This window comes from Podarcis gaigeae (genome assembly GCF_964106915.1).
Source record: "Podarcis gaigeae genome assembly, chromosome: 6".
Taxonomy (NCBI): Eukaryota; Metazoa; Chordata; class Lepidosauria; order Squamata; family Lacertidae; genus Podarcis; species Podarcis gaigeae.
The window spans coordinates 47,703,489-47,722,662 of NC_139682.1; the positions used below are offsets into that span (position 1 = coordinate 47,703,489).

At 47.5% G+C, this 19,174-nt stretch overlaps 1 protein-coding gene across 4 annotated transcripts in view; it reads left to right on the forward strand.

The window, feature by feature from the left end:
* Positions 1–19,174, forward strand: part of CELSR2 (cadherin EGF LAG seven-pass G-type receptor 2) — a 110,645-nt gene that overhangs the window by 75,696 nt on the left and 15,775 nt on the right. For all 4 annotated transcript variants that reach the window (XM_083745162.1, XM_083745164.1, XM_083745163.1 and 1 more), the window contains exons 6-20: positions 3,716–3,873; positions 4,842–5,005; positions 5,311–5,436; positions 7,721–7,887; positions 8,086–8,271; positions 8,738–8,851; positions 10,114–10,288; positions 11,397–11,538; positions 12,786–12,906; positions 14,301–14,484; positions 15,224–15,325; positions 15,690–15,784; positions 16,339–16,548; positions 17,727–17,910; positions 18,902–19,045. In XM_083745162.1, coding sequence (XP_083601288.1) covers positions 3,716–3,873; positions 4,842–5,005; positions 5,311–5,436; positions 7,721–7,887; positions 8,086–8,271; positions 8,738–8,851; positions 10,114–10,288; positions 11,397–11,538; positions 12,786–12,906; positions 14,301–14,484; positions 15,224–15,325; positions 15,690–15,784; positions 16,339–16,548; positions 17,727–17,910; positions 18,902–19,045 — 2,272 coding nt within the window. The remainder of the gene's footprint in view (positions 1–3,715; positions 3,874–4,841; positions 5,006–5,310; positions 5,437–7,720; positions 7,888–8,085; positions 8,272–8,737; positions 8,852–10,113; positions 10,289–11,396; positions 11,539–12,785; positions 12,907–14,300; positions 14,485–15,223; positions 15,326–15,689; positions 15,785–16,338; positions 16,549–17,726; positions 17,911–18,901; positions 19,046–19,174) is intronic.

Here is a 19,174-nt window from a genome sequence, read left to right on the forward strand (position 1 = left end):
GCTGAGCTGCACTCTGATTACAAGTAGTGATGGGAAATGAGGCATCTTCTTCCAGACTGGTGTTTCTGTGGGCTTGTGTGGGTGTGGGTATACTCTGTTACATGTCATTGATGCAATAATAGTACATTAGTGGGTGGTTTATACTGGATCGTCCACACTTCATATGTCATTCTGCAGTGCTTCTGCAATGTTACCACATTATTGCCATCCGGAAGGGCTCAGTTGCACTATAGCAATGAAAATTTACAGGATTTTATGGGGCATGCCCCTATTGCATGGCAAGTTCCCTCCCCCATAGAAAATAAAGACACAGGACACGTTATTTAAGGTTAATGGGCGTAAATGGCCACAACTTTATTGATTACAGAATTGAAGGTATTGGCCTTAGGCATTGGCTCCTATCAACTACCCGGCATGGTGACCGGGAAGGGTTGAACACTAACCGTGGGGGTCCTGTTGAAGTACGCCAACTAGGATCCCACGGGTGTCACCGCTCGTGGGCGTGCCGGAGGCCCTTACCTTACTAGGTCTCGGACAAGACAACGCCCCCGGAGTCCTCTAACGGACTACCCTTTTCCTTGGGGGGAAGGTGATGGCTTTGTGAGTGAAGCAGTATGACACCCCAAAAACTTTTGAATGCACAAGGGATATTGAATGCTTGATTGCATATAACTTCCCTGATTATATTATGGGCACAAATAATGATGAGTGCTCAATAAAAAGAAGAATAGTTTTGGAGGGATCCTAAGAGCAACATTTCTCTGTCCTGCTTGGCTTCAAAGAAAAAAAGGAAAAGGGTGTGTCTTGTGACTTCTTTGGTGGTGAGTTTACCTGAGGACATGTCACTCTGCTACGAATCTGGCTGTCTGGCTAGAAGGGGGAAGCTCATTTCCACAGCTTGTAAATCCTTAGATTTCAGGCCATTCCTGGCATAAACTTATTCCAGGCTTGTAAATAGCTTCTCATCTGGTTCTTTGTTGCATGTAAAAAAAAATGCCTCCAGGCAAACAAATTGGGGTGGGGTGGAATAATACTTTTCATACTTGGGAACTTGTTTCTGAGCGAAAATACACATTATGGGTGCCATTTATGAGTGGTACCTCGGTTTTCGAACGTAATCCGTTCTGGAAGACCGTTCAACTTCCGAAACATTTGAAAACCGAGGATCAATGGGCTGCCTGCAAAGTCGATGGAAAAAAGAAAAGGAAAAACATGCCTCAGAAACCTTTCGACTTCTGAGGCGCGTTGGAAAACAAAAGCAATTTCTTCTGGGTTTTCAGCATTCGGCTTCCAAATTGTTCAGCTTCCGAGATGCTCAAAAACCAAGGTTCCAGAGTATTATGCATGGTGCTTGCAGTTTTTGTGCAAAAGAGAGACCTTCATCCTTTCTCAGGCCACCCTCGCTACTTATCCTGTACCAAGTTCCATGCAGTAACATGAAAAGTATTCCAGCTCTGGGGAACTTTCCTGGCTGATCCTGGTGCTGAGGCAAGGGCTGTGTTTTGAGCTGTTTTCTCCCCCCCCCCCCATTTGTTTTACATGTTCTGAGGAAGGAGTGGCACAAAAGCTGAGAAGGGAAGGCTTGGGCTGCCTGCCAGTCCCTTGGTGCTGTGCTGTGACCTGTTGCCATGGCCACACCCTCCCCTCCTTCTCCCCCAGCTGCATTTCCTTTTGTTTGGAGCTGTCATGTTTCCTTGCCACAGCCTTTGAATCGCTCTCGAGATTCTACGGTCCAGCCCTGCACGCCAAAAAAGAGAGTCACCAATGACCTGTGATTTTCTCCCGCCAGGCGTGGGGTTGGGGGGCTTAGGCTGAACGCCAGCCCAGTGGGCAAACACAAAAGAGGTCCAGGACAGAATCTCACACTCTCTGTCACTTGCTGGCTAAAGTGACATGCAGTTATCTTCGTAGAGTTTCACAAAATTCACAGAGGTATATAATCACATTATTTAAAAAAGCTCCCCACAAAAATATTCCAACCAGTGCCACTAGTGAAAAGCCAGTGGAACATAGACGTGCTTATTTAAATAAGCACTCATGTACCTTTTGTGCCTGATGAAATGGAAAAGAAACAGCAGCAGGAAAATCACAAAAGGGAACAACATGTGGCCAAATGTGGGGTTAATTTTGGGATTATCCTTTAATAGGCACCTGCCCACAGATATAATCTCCAGTGGAACATATTTTTTCATCTGATTGTGCACACTCTTCACCAGTTCCCACCCCCCAAGAGAGACCCCTCTTAAGCTTTGATTACTTTCTCGCCTGATTTTGCACATACTTGCTTATTTCACACTAGCAGTCTCTTTCGTGATATGGCTTGGGAATTCTATGAAATCAAGAAATCAATGCCGTTTTGAACTTTGTGGTTAAAACCAGTGCAGCTTTGAAAGGTTCAGTCTACCACTACCTTGATTCAAAATGGTGTCCCGTTGTATCCAAACATAGACAGAAACCTGCTCCTTGATATCGGGGACCATCATGCAAAAGTTGTTTACAATATCTTAAGAAGTGTCAAAACTCATAGCCATCAAACAACTTTCCAAAATTTATGGTAGATTCTCCTCCAGTTTTCCCCTTGCTCATTTTTTGTGTATAAAAGGGGTATAAAATAGATATTTGCACATTGTTCCTCACTTAGCAAAATACGTTAAGTCAATAAGAATGAACATGTCATCTGTACAACGCTTTCTGCACATTGGCAGCTCTGTGGAAATCTGTAAAATCTAATGCTGTTAATTGCTTTGGGGACTCTTTCCTGCAATGGTTGGTGATCCTGTGGCCCTCCAGATGCTGTTGGACTACAACTCCTCTCCTTTGTGTTGTGATTACATAGTGCTTTTTAAAACAGGGATCACAGTGTGTGTTTCTGTGTGTTCTGTGGCAGAATTAGGCATCACAAGAATCTCAGGTCTCCCCTTTTTTACAGTGAGCCTTTTCATCCTTCTTGCTGCTGAGAGATACTTATTGGAAGCAGCTGGGCATTGTCTGCTGCTAGATCAATATGGGACACTGTATTTGTGTCCTGGATCTATACCTATAGATCAGATTGTTCAGCTCTCCTCAGGGGAGCATACACACAGAGAACCGTCTTTTATGGTAGATTCATTAATCTAGAGCAAATTCTGGCCCCCGGTTCTCTCCCTACAACTGTTAAATGCCGGGTGATAATAGGGTGGAATTTTGGCCTGTGAAGTTTTACGGCATGTTTACATGTGAAACAATGATTCTAATATGCTATGTTAGAATCACTGCTTCACACATAAACATGAGGTGAAACTGCAAGGGGAAGAATTCCACTCGCTTGTTGAGTGCTCAGCATCCCAGATGTGTGGAGGGCTTTGCAAGTGTCTGCCCCAGACTTTCAGCTCCTTGAAGATCCTTCCAGAACTGCTGCCCACATAGCTGCTTTTCCATTGACCTGCCTTGGTCTAAGGCAGATTCCTCTCCTCCTACGTTTAGTTCAAGAGATACAGGGAGAGAGCTTTTACCTGCTCTGGCATCTCTTAGACTAGAGATGGGGAAGCTGTGGCCCTCCGGGACTCCTTGTTGGAGTCCAGTTCCCATCAGCCCCAGCCAGCACAGCCAATAGATGATGGGAGTTATAGTCCCACAACATGTGTCTAGACAATACCTTGCACTTCCTGGCTTGCCCTTTGATTGTGCTGCCATAGCCATTACTTGGCCGCATCAGGATTCTGCTTTTTCTCCACAGCCCATCGTGGGGATGTCTGGAGTTCCTCAGGGGCCCTCTGACCAGAAGGTAGCTGTGGTGACAGTGGATGACTGTGACACTTCCGTGGCCTTGAAGTTTGGTTCCATGCTGGGAAACTATTCTTGCTCAGCTCAAGGGACACAGTCAGGCACCAAGAAGTAAGAATTTTATGTGCGCTATAAACACAACTAATGAGCCTGGAGAAATGAAGAACGAGCAGGCTGGCTCCACTGTGCTTATTGTTCACTGGGGAAATTCCTATTAGGATCATGCCCTGTGGGATAGCGTTCACCTGTTCTAGCTTTCACAATCCACCTTCATCCTGCAGTTGGAGGTCTCAGTAGAGCAATTGGGGAAGTTTGACCTCTGCACTTAATGACCTTTCAGCTGATGAAGTGGAGATTGAAGATTGGGGACTAAAAGTGAAAGAAAGGGAGACTAGCAAAGGCTAGTCAGCCGTGTGATATTGACTGATCAGTGGTCCTGCCCAGCTTATACATTTGACCCTAGAGGCTGATCTTGATATGGATCCTGCTCCTGGAGCCAAAAAAAGTTCACCACTCTGATCTCCAGGGTCAAATAATTGCTGTACAGTCGTACCTCGGAAATCAAACGGAATCCATTCCAGAAGTCCGTTCGACTTCCAAAATGTTCAGAAACCAAGGCGTGGTTTCTGATTGGCTGCAGGAAGGTCCCACAGAACCTGCGTTGGATGTTCGGGTTCCAAAGAACGTTCACAAACCAGAACACTCACTTCTGGGTTTGCGGTGCTGGGGAGCCAAAACGTTCAACTTGCAAGGTGTTTGAGTTCCCAGGTACGACTGTATTCTGGGCAGCACTATTTTTCACTGTTGAGCTATTGGACATCTTAGTCTTCACCAGCTACCTTCTGCTACTACAACTTTACACAGACAGAGACAAGTCTGGGCTAAAAGCTTTGCTACCCCATTGTGGGACTCGTCAAAGCTCCTGGCATATCCAGGTACCTATAGCTCTGATGATGTCAATCACTTGACCTGAAAGACCACAGTGATGCCAGCCATGATTGGGTCAGAAGATGTATTTTAATCTGCCATTCCCTCTGTTAAGCTTGACCTCCTGAGTTACTCCTGTCTTGGCTTCCCAGGTCCCTGGATTTGACAGGTCCACTGTTGTTAGGTGGCGTTCCTGACCTGCCCGAGAGCTTCCCAGTACGGAACCGGCACTTTGTAGGCTGTATTCGGGACTTCCTGATTGATAACCGAGAGGTGGACATGGCTGACTTCATTGCCAACAATGGGACGGTGCCAGGTATGGCTTATGTCATATCTAGTGGATGGATCCAATTGATATAGGGGATGCAAAACTGGCAAGAAAAGTACAGTACTGACTTTTAAAAAAATATTGCTGGGTGTGCCATTGTGTGTGTGTGTGTGTGTGTGTGTGTGTGTGTGTTGTGGTGTAGTGATGGGTCTTTGTAAAAGGGCTTCAGTCCTGTCCCTGATTACTCTCATCAGTTGCCTCCTCTCTTGCCTGCCTTGACACTCCATTGTCAACCATGGAGCATCTTCTGCTGCCTTTAGCCTTTCCAATGCCGTCTCACTTTTCTCCTCTAGGCTGTTCAGCCAAGAAGAACGTTTGTGACAGCAACACTTGCCACAACGGCGGCACATGTGTCAACCAATGGAACACCTTCAGCTGCGAATGTCCCCTGGGTTTTGGAGGCAAGGACTGCAAGCAAGGTAAAGGGTGGAGGCTGTGAAAGAAGGGAGGCTATGGGGACATGGTAGCTCTGATAAGGCAGCTTGAACGGTCCCTGGGAGATGGAAGGCCAAATTACATATATCATTGATCGCGTATTTTGAGCGCAGAATTTTCCCTTGCAGAAATAGTGAGTGGGGTTGGCCATGATCCAGATTGGGACCCCAGTGTAGGGGCGGGGCGGGCAGGGGGCTTCTCATTCTCCTCAGTGGTGGTCCCAATCCAGAGCCATCCCCATCTCTAGTGCCTGTAATTTGGAGGGGGGGGGAGTTTCTGAACCACTCCAATTGGGCTGCGCTCAAGAGTAAACCACATGATTCATGTTGCATATAGTTGGGCAGCAAGGATGTTGAGGGGAGGGCTTTTTGCTGCCTTTTTCTTCTGAGGATAAGAGGTGGAATGTTAACAGAATATCTCTGTCCAGTCTCAATCCCTGTGTGTGGGGCTGTGGTAGCAGGGAGGACATAACACCCATTTAAGTTAATGAGCTTCAGAAGATATTGCTGCTGCTGTCAACATAATCCAACAGTAGTCCAGAAAATGTTGGATGCTGGGTTGTAGTGAGAATAACTTCTGGGTGTCAGAGTGAGAGGTAGCTCACACCCTCCTGCTAAGGCCTGGGAGTGTAAGTAAACAGGAGCTGTTTACTCAGCTGCGTAGGGCACAGTTGCCTCAAATGCCATTGTGCTGAAGGTGGTGTCTAGTCCTTCAGTATAAGCAGGCAAAGATCAAGGGGGTGGTGTCTAGGCCAGGGATGGGGAACCTCTAAGCCAGCCTTTCTCAACCTGTGGGTCCCCAGATGTTGTTGAATGACAACTCCCATCACCCCTAGCTAGCAAGGCCAGAGCTCAGGAATGATGGGAGTTGTAGTCCAACAACATCTGGGGGCCCACAGGTTGAGAACCACTGGACCGGTCAGATATTGCAGAGCTTCACCTCCCAACAGCTCCAGCCAGCCATCCTGGCCAATGGTCAGGGGTGAAGGGAGCAGAAGTCCAATAGCCTCTGCAGGGCCACAGGTTCCCCATCCCTGGGACAAGCCCTGCTTTAGGGATGGAGTTCCCAAACCAGGCATAGGCAAACTCTGTCCTCCAGATGTTTTGGGACTACAACTCCCATAATCCCTAGCTAACAGGACCAATGGTCAGGGATGATGGGAGTTTTAGTCCCAAAACATCTGGAGGGTCGAGTTTGCCTATCTCAAACCCATAGGATGCCTGGCAATAAGATGGGGGGGGGGGTTCAGATCCCACCTGCTAGCATTATCCTTCATCCTCTCCCCTTCCTATACTTTTTATCCCACAGTGTTCCAAACATCCTACACTGGAAGGGTCAGGAGATGGATTAATACAACTCTAGTATGTTTGTCCTTACACTTGTGGCAGTCTAGTGACCTCTTCCACTGGTTCCAGCATTCACTACGGGTTGAGCATATCACCTTTTCTCTCATTGCCTCTCATTTACAAACACACACACACACACACGCGCGCGCAGAGAGAGAGAGAGAGAGAGAGAGAGAGAGAGAGAGAAAGGATTAACAAAGGCCTCCTGCTGTACCCATAAGTTTCATCCCTGCCTCAGATGCACTCATTTGACATGCATTTGACATGCCAGTCAGATGATGCACTGCTTAAGCTGTGTAGACATTGATTACTCCTATGGCCACCTCCTTGGAAGGAAAAAAGCACTCTGTGTTTGCTGCCAATGCAGAATTTCTCCTCCACATTGCTCCCCCATCCCTGGAATTTCTCCTCTGCTTCTGAATTGTCACCAGAACATTATTCTAGGCCCAGGAGGGGAGCTACTGCATAAATGCACATTTAGTACTCCATTGTGCCCTGGAGAGAAAAGTAATAGGATCTTATAACTTGCTGTCTTACTCCATGAGAATGATTTCAAAAGGCCGTAATAACATGTCTGCATCAAGAGGAAAGTTCACCCTGCAATGATTGTTCTGAGTTGCATAAAAAGAAAAGAAGGTTGTATGTATCAGCCAGCCATATTTCCAGGCCTCTCTGTAACCCTGAAGGCTAGAACCTTCTGTTATTACTTTTTTTTAAAAAAGCAAAAGTGGAGCTGGGAGTTCCAGAGTTGCACAAGCATGCCTCAGGAGGCGCATACAGCCTTTCAGACTTGTGCTGGCAGCCTTGTTGCAGGGTGTGACTGGAAATCTGTGGCTTACATGCATGCAGGACCCATATTCCGGCGATTGCTCTGCTGCGTAGCAATGCCTGCTTTTGCTGACTTGTGTCTCCCACCATGCAGAAATGGCAAACCCCCAGCGCTTCCTGGGCAACAGCATGGTCATCTGGAACAACCTGGCCTTGGTCATCACCCTTCCATGGCACATTGGACTCATGTTCCGTACTCGGCAGAGCAACGGCGTCCTCCTGCATGCGGCAGCTGGGCAGCATTCTACCATCACCTTGTGGGTAAGTCTCCAAGCCAGGGCAGCAGCACCCTGTAGATTGGTGGCCTGGAGAAGACCGCCTTCGCCTACAAGCAAGAAGTAGAGAGGTTGGAGGGGATGCGGGTTCTCTGCTCCACAAGCTTATCAGGAGCAGGCGCAATTGATGCACTGCTCCCAATAGTGAGAATGCCAGCTCACCTGCTTCTTACCTCTTTCCCAGCTGAGCGAAGGGAATGTGCTGATGACTGTGTACCGTGCCAACAGCCGGGTCTCCGCCCTGCGGCTGCACCAGGTGAAGGTGAACGATGGGGACTGGCATCACATGCAACTGGAGCTGCGCAGCAGCAGGGACAACCCAGAAGCCCAGTGCTTAGCCACAATGGCCTTTGACTACGGCTTGCATCAGGTATGGGGAGTGAGTTGACTTCGCCCTCAAAAGTGCACTCCATTCTTTCTCGACAACAGCTGCCGGCTTTGTGACTTCTCTCCCAGGCTGTTCTAACACTGGACTCACTTTCCCTTAAGCTCTGCTCATGTCCTTCCCTGCTCCGAATCAACCAACATGCACTGTTGTTTTAGTTCCAGCCCCTTCCTACCTTCCAGTGGCCTGCACCCCTGACCTCTACCCAATGCTGTTTTTCTAGAAAAAGAGGTACTGCCATTCACCACTCCCTTGTTCTTTTAGAATGGCAATGGCACCCACCTGAGAGGTGCCTGAACCCACCTGAGAGGTGCTGGAACTGAATTCCCATGAGTTCCTGCTGAAAAAAAGCGCTGCCTCTATTCCCTTGCCCCCTCAAGTGTTGTGGCCTCTTCAAAATATATGGGAAAGCAATGCTAGATGGCTGCTTTGTCTCTTACCTGTCCTCCAGGTGGCAATCAACATCAGCAGCGAGCTGCACGGACTCAAAATGCGGAACCTGAGTGTTGGCGGCATTCCTGGGGAGCAGGGTGAAGTGCAGCAGGGCTTCCGTGGCTGCATGCAGGTAAGCAGGGCCAGGAGCCAGCATCAGTGGCCCCATTCTGGGCTGTAGGTAATGCCCAGGTCCATGTTGAGCCAGGTGCAGGCACTGTCTCTTCTCTCATTAGTTTTCCTCCCAGGGACATATTTCTCACATGTGTGTCATGTGTTCTCTGTGCATCTGTGTGTCTGGTGGTGCGTGCCTGTCTGTAAGTCTGCATCTCTCTCTCTCTCTCTCTCTCTCTCTCTCTCTCTCTCTCTCTCTCTCTTTGTATATATGCACAAAGTTAGAAGCTGCCACAAATTCCCACCTGGAAAATTGCAGTCAGGACAACCATCATTTCAGGGGTTGGAATAGATGACCTGTTGGGTATCTTCCAGCTGTACAATTCAACAATCATTTGATTATACGCTCTCACCCTCCAACCCTATGTGGTTGGAACAGTGTGGCTGAAGCAGGCCTGCTGATTGGTTGTAGATTACATTTGCATAATACATTTGTCACTCTCTTTTTGTTGTCAGGAGGAAAGGAGGGTGTAACTGATGGTCCCTTTTAAAATAAGATCACCAGCAATCTCAGAGCAGCACTATTTTTTATTGCTCCCCACTTTTTTGGATGCCCACATTTGGTTTTGCCTGCCATGCAGATGGATATGGGTCGAGTGTGTGGTACCTCAGATAAGATGCATGTTGGAACAAATCAAATCGCTATCAGATTTGTGCAACTCTCCCAAGTGCAAACTCTGACCTTACTCATTCTGTTCACCTTTATCGCAGGGAGCACAGCGCCATCTAGGGGCTGCAGTTCTCCAGTGGTTCATGACTGACTTACTTCTTTCTGGGGTGTTTTTTTTTGCTCCCAATATGGGGGCCATTTAGGCTGCTTCCAGACAACCTATTTATAATGCGCATTTGGACCTATTTTTCTGCAGAGAGATTAGGTGCCACCAACTATTTAATGAGTATTTGTAGACAATGTTGCGCCAAGTCAATGTTATCCATTACTTTCCTGTTTGCAAAAAGTCTGATCTTTTGGAGAAGTTGATTTGCTTTGCAGGAGCTCATCCAACTCAGCTTTAATTGCACAGCCTGAATTTGCTGGGATGCGATCGAATCCCACTCAGGAATAGGGCCAGTCTGAAAGTGCCCTTAGTTTGCACACAACAGCCAGCAAATTCTGACCAAGAAATGCAAGTGTGCCGGTGTCTGCCCTTCTAAGAGCTGGATCTCTGTGGTGCTGCAACCCAACACACACACACACACACACCGTGTTCTCTTTATTCCCAGGGTGTAAGGATGGGTGAGACATCAGCCAGTGCTGTGGCTCTGAATGTGAACCAGGCTGAGAAGGTGAACGTGGAACGTGGCTGCAGTATCCCGGATCCCTGTGACTCCAACCCTTGCCCTGTCAACAGTTACTGCAATGACGATTGGGACAGCTACTCCTGCAGCTGTGACCCAGGTCAGTTGGGGGGGTGGGCAGAGAAGGGGCAACGGAAGAGCTGTTGCTGCTGCTCTTCCCCCAGAAGTACTGGAGAGATTCCACTCTGGTACCCTCCAAAGTTTAGCGCTGTGTGGTACAGGGTGAGCTAAGCCATTAGGGTTAACTAGGTACACAGGGTGCCTGTACGAAACAAAATAAAAAAACCTCCTTCCAGTAGCACCTTAGAGACCATCTACGTTTGTTATTGTTATGAGCTTTTGTGTGCATGCACACTTCTTCAGATACTGCAGAGATGGAGCCTAGTTTTCATTGTACCAGAGCGAGCTGTGATTCCACCTGAACGTCTGAACAACAACACCCTGGCCATTGGCTATACGTGCTGGAGATGATGGGAGTTGTACTTCAGGCATATCTGGAGGTCCGCATGTCTCCAGCCATCCATCTCATCTGCAGCTGTTACTCTTTGCTGCACCTTGAGGGGTGGTGTCAGGCATCAGGGAATCCGACCCACCCCCACCCCCCACCCCACGGCAGGCTGCCAGGAATAGATAGACAAGGAAGCTCTTACCATTGTCTTTTGTTCAATATTCACACAGAGAGAGGCTTAGAAATGTTGCCTCTTGGAGTAATGGCATTCCTCTGAGTAATCTCCACCCCCTTTCTCTCCTCAATCGTCACCACACCACCCACCTTACGGTGGCCACTTAGGGCCATTTGCTTCCTAGCTCTTTGTTCTCCTACTTTCAATGCTTGCCAGGTTATGGGAGAAGGGGGGTCTGGAATGCTTTCTAGTGATGACGTGTCAGCCAGCTGCTCCGGCTCTGCTTCCTCCTCCTCTTCTTCTTCCATTATTTCCCAACTTTGTCCCTTATCTACCTCTGAGCCGTGACCTTCTGCAAACCACTGTTGTAAAACTATACTGTCTTCCTCTTCTCTGGAAGGTTCAGGAGGAGGTCTCCACCATCCCTCCTCAGTCCAGTCCCTGACAGGTGGTTCCCTTCCTTCTGTGCCCAGCCGGAAACTCTTGTTTGGGGTGTCCTCCATTCACCCTTACGCTGGAGTTTCTGGCCAGAGTTACACTGGTGAGGATGACATAGGGCTCAAGGTTTTCCCCTTGCTGCTTCAGGCTACTACGGTGACAGTTGTGCCAATGTCTGCTCGCTCAACCCTTGTGAGCATCAAGCCGTGTGCGCCCGCAAGCCCAGCTCCTCCCATGGCTACACCTGCGAGTGTCCAGACAACTACTTTGGGCCATACTGCGAGAACAAGTGAGTTGCCTCCTGCTGCTCTGTGAAAGGGCATCTGGTGGGTGTGCATGGGTGGGTGTGCAACTGTTCTGATAGGTGTGTACAACTCCCAGCATGCATGTAGAAATGGATCCTTGAAGAGCTGCAGGTGTGTGGGGGAGGATATTGATATATGTCTCTGTACCTGAAAGTGCTGTGAATAAGCAGTTGTAGTGGGAGGGGGCATATTTCTAAATTAGTCTGTGCCAATGGGTTTCTCTGAAAGATCAACCCAATGGAGAGTCTTTTTAAAAGAACTGTTTTTTGTTGAATTTTTGAGAAATCAACAAACACATTTAATTAAATTCAACTAGATGGTTGTTCCATTGACAGGGGAAAGTCATAAAGCATAACAAATCAATGATTTCACTCTCGTTAATTCTCTCCAAAGATTGTGATTGCAGTGGTCTTCAAGTCTGGTTGTCCTTATGCATGTACAAGATAAAAGTTGCCAGGTTACAAAGAACGATAATGGGTCCAGTTTCCCTTTGGAACCATGACGTTGACACGTCAATTTTCCCCACTAACCCAACAGTCCATACACACATATAATATACCAGGAGTCAAATGTCAGCCCCACACCTAATTTCCAACATTTTGCTATTTCCATTGGGGCTGCTACCGGTAGAGAGTGCACCCACTGTTATTGCGTATATTTGCTTCTATGTTCTCAGTCTGGGAAGGTAGTAGATGCAGTAAGGGCTTTGTGGGTATGAAAGCAGGAGACAGTCTTGCCATGCGTTTAGGTGGTGAGTGCAGAAGGTACGCAAAGCTGACAGTGCGATTTGTGCGTCTATGCAAGACAGGGAGGTTGCCTTGCATAGTGTGATGCAACAACAAAAGACTCTATATAAGCAGATATGTTGAAATCCTACATACGTTGAGTCATAAACTCTTCATCAACGGCTTGAAAAGCACAACTGTGGTCATCCACATGAGAGCAGAAGATTTAAAGAATGGTGCCTGAAAGAGGCAACACCACACATTGTAACCCCCTGAAGTCTGTCCCTCAAAGCACAATTAGTTTCCAAGACTTTTCTCAAAGTAGGCGTTTCAGTATTGGACGCATATTCTTTTTTGTTGTTGGCAGCTATCTCTCTCTCTCTCTCTCTCTCTCTCTCTCTCTCTCTCTCTCGTCTGTTCTCCCCCACATATATGGTGCTGCTGCCTGGACTTGTTCTTATTTTTTGTGTGTGATTGTCACAGGCCCTGTGCTCTCTCTGTGACAGGCTTGCTCAGCCCTGCCCACGGGGGTGGTGGGGGCACCCTATATGCGGACCCTGCAATTGTGATGTCGGCAAAGGATTTGACCCTGACTGCAACAAAACCAACGGAGAGTGTCGCTGCAAGGTGGGCCTTGCCTAATTTGATGGTCCCGGTTGGGGTTAGAGCTGCAAGCAGGGGTTTAAGGAGGACTGAAGAGGGATCTTAGCTGTTTGCAGGGCAGTTGTTCCACCCATGGGCAGAAAATGACTATTTAGTTAGGAGAGTGGCTTTTCAATACTCTTCCTTCAGAAATCTTTCCAAATAAACTTGTCTGCTGAGGAACTCCAGCATATTGCACAAGATTCTGGCACACAGTATGTGGGCTTCAGGCAATGTTTATTGGGCCTCAGGTATTAGCATTCTTGAATTGAGAGAGTTTGACTTAGAAGACACCCAACTTCCCCCTACAATTGGACACTGTAGGACAGAGGGAATGAGGAACCTGCGGCTCTCCAGGTGTTGTTGAACTACAACTCCCTTCACCATTGGCCAGACTGGTTGGAGCTGTTGGAAGTTAGATTTCAACAACAAATGGAGACCACAGGTTCCCCATCTCGGCTGAAGGGGATGAGCAGTTATGGTGACCGAGATGTCTTGCATGGATCATTGTCCAGCACGACTGGTGATTCTAATTGAGAAATCCTGATAATCTCCCAAGCTACTCTGGAGTTCCCTTGAATGTGGTGTGAAAACCACTAAATTAAGAGACTAGGCACAGACGCTGGTTCCTGCTTCAAGAAGCTCATTCTGTGGTCTTAGGTAAATCACCCCCCCCTCTCTCTCTCCCTGTCAGCCTAACATAGCTCACAGACTTGTTAGGAGGGTGAGTTAGATTAGAAATGACTGGTAGCAGTGCTTTTTTCTAAAAAAAAAAAAGTTTAGGGGCACTCTCAATTTGAATTCAAGAAAACCACCATTTTATAGTTCAAATTGGGGAAAATAAATACAGTAAATGGACAAAAGTACAAAGATTCACAAAATGTTTAGGGGTATGCACCCCCCTGCACCCCCAAAAAAGTGCTGACTGGTAGTAATCATAACAGTACCTTGGGAATTTCCGTCCTTGGTGAGTGTATGTGAATTGTGTTAGTGAACTGTGTTTTAATGGGAAGCAGCATTTATTGCAGGAAGTACTTGGAGAATAATTAACTTCAGCTTATATGTTTTCAAAAAAGAAGAAGTGGTTACCTTTCTTTTTAAAGTTTTGTTGGGCTTATCTTCATTTGTTTTTTAATTGGTTTGTAGATTTTAGCTGTATTCTTTCTGCAGTTTTATTTGCACACTTCTTAGAGAGCTCTTTGATCCAGTGGTTTATAAATCTCTTAAATAAAGTAAAATAAACTGCTGTTGACTCTAAAGAGGTTTTGGGAGAGGGATTAGGTGCTGGGTTAGCCAGGAGATTTGTAGACTGCTCTTGAGCTACAGAGAATCTTCTACCCTGCTCCTTGGGACTTACATGCCTTCCTGTTGTTCCGTAGGAGAACCACTATCGACCAGGGGACAGTGGCATGTGCTTGCTCTGTGAATGCTACGCCACAGGCTCTCTCTCTCGCACTTGTGACGCTGAGACTGGGCAGTGCTCCTGCAAACCGGGCGTGATTGGACGCCGATGTGACCGCTGTGACAACCCCTTTGCAGAAGTCTCCACCAATGGCTGTGAAGGTCAGCAGTAACTCCTTGGGAACGGGCTGAGTAGAGCGGAATTCCGTTGCTGAGCTGAATCAGGGAAGAGGTTGCTAAGTCAAATCTATGGCCATGTTGTGGGACTGGATAAGTGATGTTACTGATCAGTCTGCCTTCTGTGAAAGGTGTTCCCTAGTTGGTGTTCATTGAGTGACTGGAGCAATGAGGGGGAACTTGTGACCATCCACTCCTAAATGTTGTTGGACTCCAGCTTCCATCAGCCCCAGGCAGCACTTCCAGTGGTCAGCAATGGTGGAAGTTGCAATCCAAGAATACCTGGAGGGCTGCAGGTTAGCCACCCCTTGGACTAAGGGCTACCTGGATGAAGTGAGGAGATGGATTCAGCTCTAGTTCTGCAAGGTCATTGTCCTTTTTCATTGCCTCCAGTTTTCATCATCATCATCATCACATTCTGTCCTAATCTTCTCTTGATGCACTCAGATTCAATACAAACAAACAATTAGCTCTAAACATGGCAATTCATTAATACAGTAAGGAATCGCAGCACAATCAATTATCTCAGAAGCGGGTTGTTATTTCCTTGATGACCCAGGATTCCGCGTTGCTCATGCTTCTCTGCCCCAAACATATGAGCGCACCAAACATTTGCAAGAGTATGACGTCCAGACCATCTCCTACATGCTTCATTGAAGAGCCACAGTGAGTTTGCATGGAAAGGAAATCCCTGCTCACAAATTATCGTTTTCCCCCTTTCCAGTGAATTATGATAGCTGCCCACGTGCCATCGAAGCAAACATTTGGTGGCCACGCACCCGCTTTGGCTTGCCTGCAGCTGCACCTTGCCCCAGAGGATCTGTCGGTAATGAAGCACCTTTGATACGTATATTGTGTGGATGTGGGGTGGGCAGTTTGATTTCCGCATAAGCCTTGCATGAACCAAGCACTCCTCGGCACCAAGGAGGTCTGTGTTGCTTCTGGTCAAGGGTTCCCTGTGTGCCACAGGCTTAGCTTAAATAAGAAAGAAAGAAAGAACCAGCCTGTCTGCTTAGATACAAAAGAGTGTTTGCAAATTTCAGAGGTGTAGCTGCGTTCGTCTATAGTAGCAAAGCAACAGCAAAGAGTCTGATGGCCCCTTAGATGCAAACAAATGTATTGTGACATGTGGGCCAGAGTCCTCTGTGTCGGATGTGCACAACTCACCCTTCCCTCTTGCTGCCCCATAGGCACTGCTGTGCGCCACTGCGATGAACACAAGGGCTGGCTGGCACCTAACCTCTTCAACTGCACCTCGCTGACTTTTGCAGCTCTCAAGGGTTTTGTAAGTGCTCTTTCCTCACTCTACATTTTCTTTGCTCTCGCAACCACCAGAATTGCATATGCTCTGCAGGCAAATGCACCTACCAACTCTCTAACCCGTACCAAGCTAGCACATATCTGAGGCCTGAGCAAATTAAGCAAGGTAACCCACTGTAACATGTTTTTCCACATTGCGAAAAGCTATAGCAAAATTTACAATGGGTATATGCTTACATCTTTGGCATAATTGATTCTAATTCTCTTCGATTTTGTGAAGGTTTAGGACCTATATAGAGCACTAGGTTTTACCCTGCATCACCCTCTAATTTCCATGCTTATCTTACAGCCAAAAGAGCTAAAATCTTGAAAGCACAGGTTTCCGGGATGCTGAATGGTGTGACAAGCACTTCATTCAGTGCTTGGAGTGACACAGTGTCAGCCCAGCCTGGACAACCACCCTGCAGGGTTATGGTTCTCACTATCTCTTGCACTTAGGAGCTGAGATTGAAGTAGCCTGGGGACTGCATTTGGTCTGTGATCCGGTTTCTGAGTGCCTTTCTCTTCCTTGCTGAGTAGGCCGAGAGGTTGTGGCGGAATGAGTCCATCTTGGACACGGAGCAGTCTCAGCGGGTGGCTCTCCAGCTTCGCAACGCCACGCAGAACACGGCCAGCTTCTTTGGCAGTGACATCAAGGTGGCCTATCAACTCTCAGCTCAGCTCCTGAAGCATGAAAGCACCCAAGAAGGCTTTGGCTTGGCTGCAACACAGGACGTGCACTTCACAGAGGTAAAGCCATAGGCTCAAGTTCCCACGAGGCTATAACTGTGAAAGTCACGGCAAAGGGACACACAAGATCAGAAAGGACAGGCAAAAGACGGAATAGGTTTTGTTGTAGTTGCTGCAGTGCCAGAAAGCTGCTGTGATGGTGCCTGCCTGGTCTATCAAGGGCATCTAGGCAGGATGGCTGTGCTCTGCCTTCATGGCTGCAGTCAGTGATGCTTCTAAGTACCACTTTCTGCAATCTGCAGGAGGGGAAAGTGCTCTTGTGCTCATGTCCTGCTCGCAGGCTTCCGACAGGCCTCTGGGTGGCCACTGTGAGTGAATAGGGTGCTGGACTAGATGGCCATTGGCCTGATCCAGCAGGCTCTTCTTGAGAAGGGGCTCCCAAAGCAAGCGGGTCAGCAGATGACGAGCATCCTGCTGCACCTTTGGGAGAACCAAGTTGCTCAGTGTTGCATTTGGAAAATGCTGGAGAAGGTCAGTTCAGCTTGGATGAAATGTGACTCTTTGCATCATTTGAGTTTGGAGCAACCTGCTCTTACCGATGGCCCCATGGCTTTCATATATCATAATCAAGACCGAGAATTACACTGGCCTGGATCTCAGCTGGCAAGGGGTACAATATGGGGCAATCCCAAGCAGATCCAGTTGCAAAGCCAAATCCTCAGGTGAGCAAGGGAGGCTGATGCTTATGGGCAATTGAGGTACTGTTCCACCAAACTCAATTTTCCCTCACTAGCACCCATCCGCCTACCTACCTTCTTATTTTTTACCAGTTCATGAGATGACACTGGCCGTCCTCCTCAGTCTTTGTGTTGCCTTTGTAGAACTCAGCAGGGTAAAGCATGAGGACAAAGCTGGAATCATTGGCTCTGTCTGTCATTAGCTTCTGGCTTCACTGAGTGTTGACTTTCCTGTTTTATGCCCTACCAGTCCCGGTGGGCATCAGCTGCCACTGCAGGTGAAGATCACTTTCTTGGTTCCACTAGGCTCTCAAAGGCCACAAACATTGTGAGCACCAAGACAGCTGCTTGTCCCTTGGCATGGGAATCCCAGGAATGGGCAAGCTGTCCTGTGATGGTGCTCTTGCAGCTGCTTGGCCACGGTCAATCCTCCGTCCTGCCCACAGAAGGAACTACACGCCACTTTTGCAGCTCTCATTGTGCTTTCCTTTGGCCCTGCAGAACCTGCTTAAGGTGGGAAGCACCCTGCTGGACAATGGCAACAAGCGCCACTGGGAGCTGATCCAGCAGTCAGAGGGTGGCACGGCACAGCTGCTCAAGAATTTTGAAGATTACGCCAGCACTCTGGCCCAGAACATGCGCAAGACGTACCTGAACCCCTTCACCATAATCACACCCAACATCGGTGAGAGCATAATGGCCATTAGGGCTGTTTCCCAATGAAAGGAATCTTTGTGAATCGACTAATTGTATGCATTTCAGATGAGTTAAGTATGCATACATTTGCAGGTGAATAAGGAAGTGCTACTGAATAATTGTACAGTACTTGTGATTATGTTTGCATGTGGCAGGCACACTTTTAGAAGAGGCATTTCCCTCTGTGTGAGAGAGGGAATGCTTACTTTAAGACAGAGATGTAGCACCTGTACCCCTCTAGGCGCCATTGACCAACAACTCACACCATTGGGCATGCTGTTTGGGGCGGATGAGTTGTTGCTGTCCATCACCAGCAGAAAGGCCACAAGCTCCCTATCTCTCTTGTAAGAAGATACTTGCTTGTCGCCATTTCTGTGCATTCTTCTATTGAAAAAGCCGATCATTATTATTATTTTTAAGATGTTTCCTGGTGAATAAAGGATACCTTTTTTGTTTTTTTAATCAAGTCACCTAATCAGTGAATCAACTAAATATTGCGACCCTAACAACAATGCAAATAGGCAACAGACTTTGAGCCAAACAGATTTTTGTAAACATTAATTCAAAATGAGGTCACAGTAAGTAAAACAACATAACTATAACAGCTCTAATCTCCACCTGTTCCAGCTGCCAGCTACACAGCTTGGCCTCCTAGCTCCCTTATACATTCATTTAACATGTGAGGTGGTTTCAGAGAGAGCCATGTTGTTAACCACTGTTACTATGAACAGACACTCTGATTATGTGCTTTACCTCTTGTCTTATGGTTTGAAATCTTATGATTTTTTTGGCCCAAAGTCTAGAGTTGGTACTCATGGGGAAATCTGTTGGGGATCATGGGAAATATTGGGAGTAATAGGTCAGTAGTCATAAATTTGGGGTTGGAAGGAAGGAACATGCCTGCATCTCCAGCCTAAGCTGCAAATTGACATTCAGCTGGCTTGCCTAATGATAAGATGCTTTTGCATTTTTTTGGCCAGTTATTTCTGTAGTGAGGCTGGAGAAAATGAACTTTGCTGGTGCCAAGCTGCCTCACTATGAGGCCCTCCGAGGTGAGAAACCTGCAGACCTAGAGACTACCGTCATCCTGCCTGAAAGTGTCTTCAAAGCTCCAGAGAGCAAACGTAAGTTATAGGCTTGGGAACAAACATTTCTTGGCTTTCTAGAAAGGGTTGGGGACAGTGGGCCATTTATAGGGCTTTCTTTAACAGGACACCCCTTTTCGACAGGCGGTGGTGAGTCCAGTAATTCCA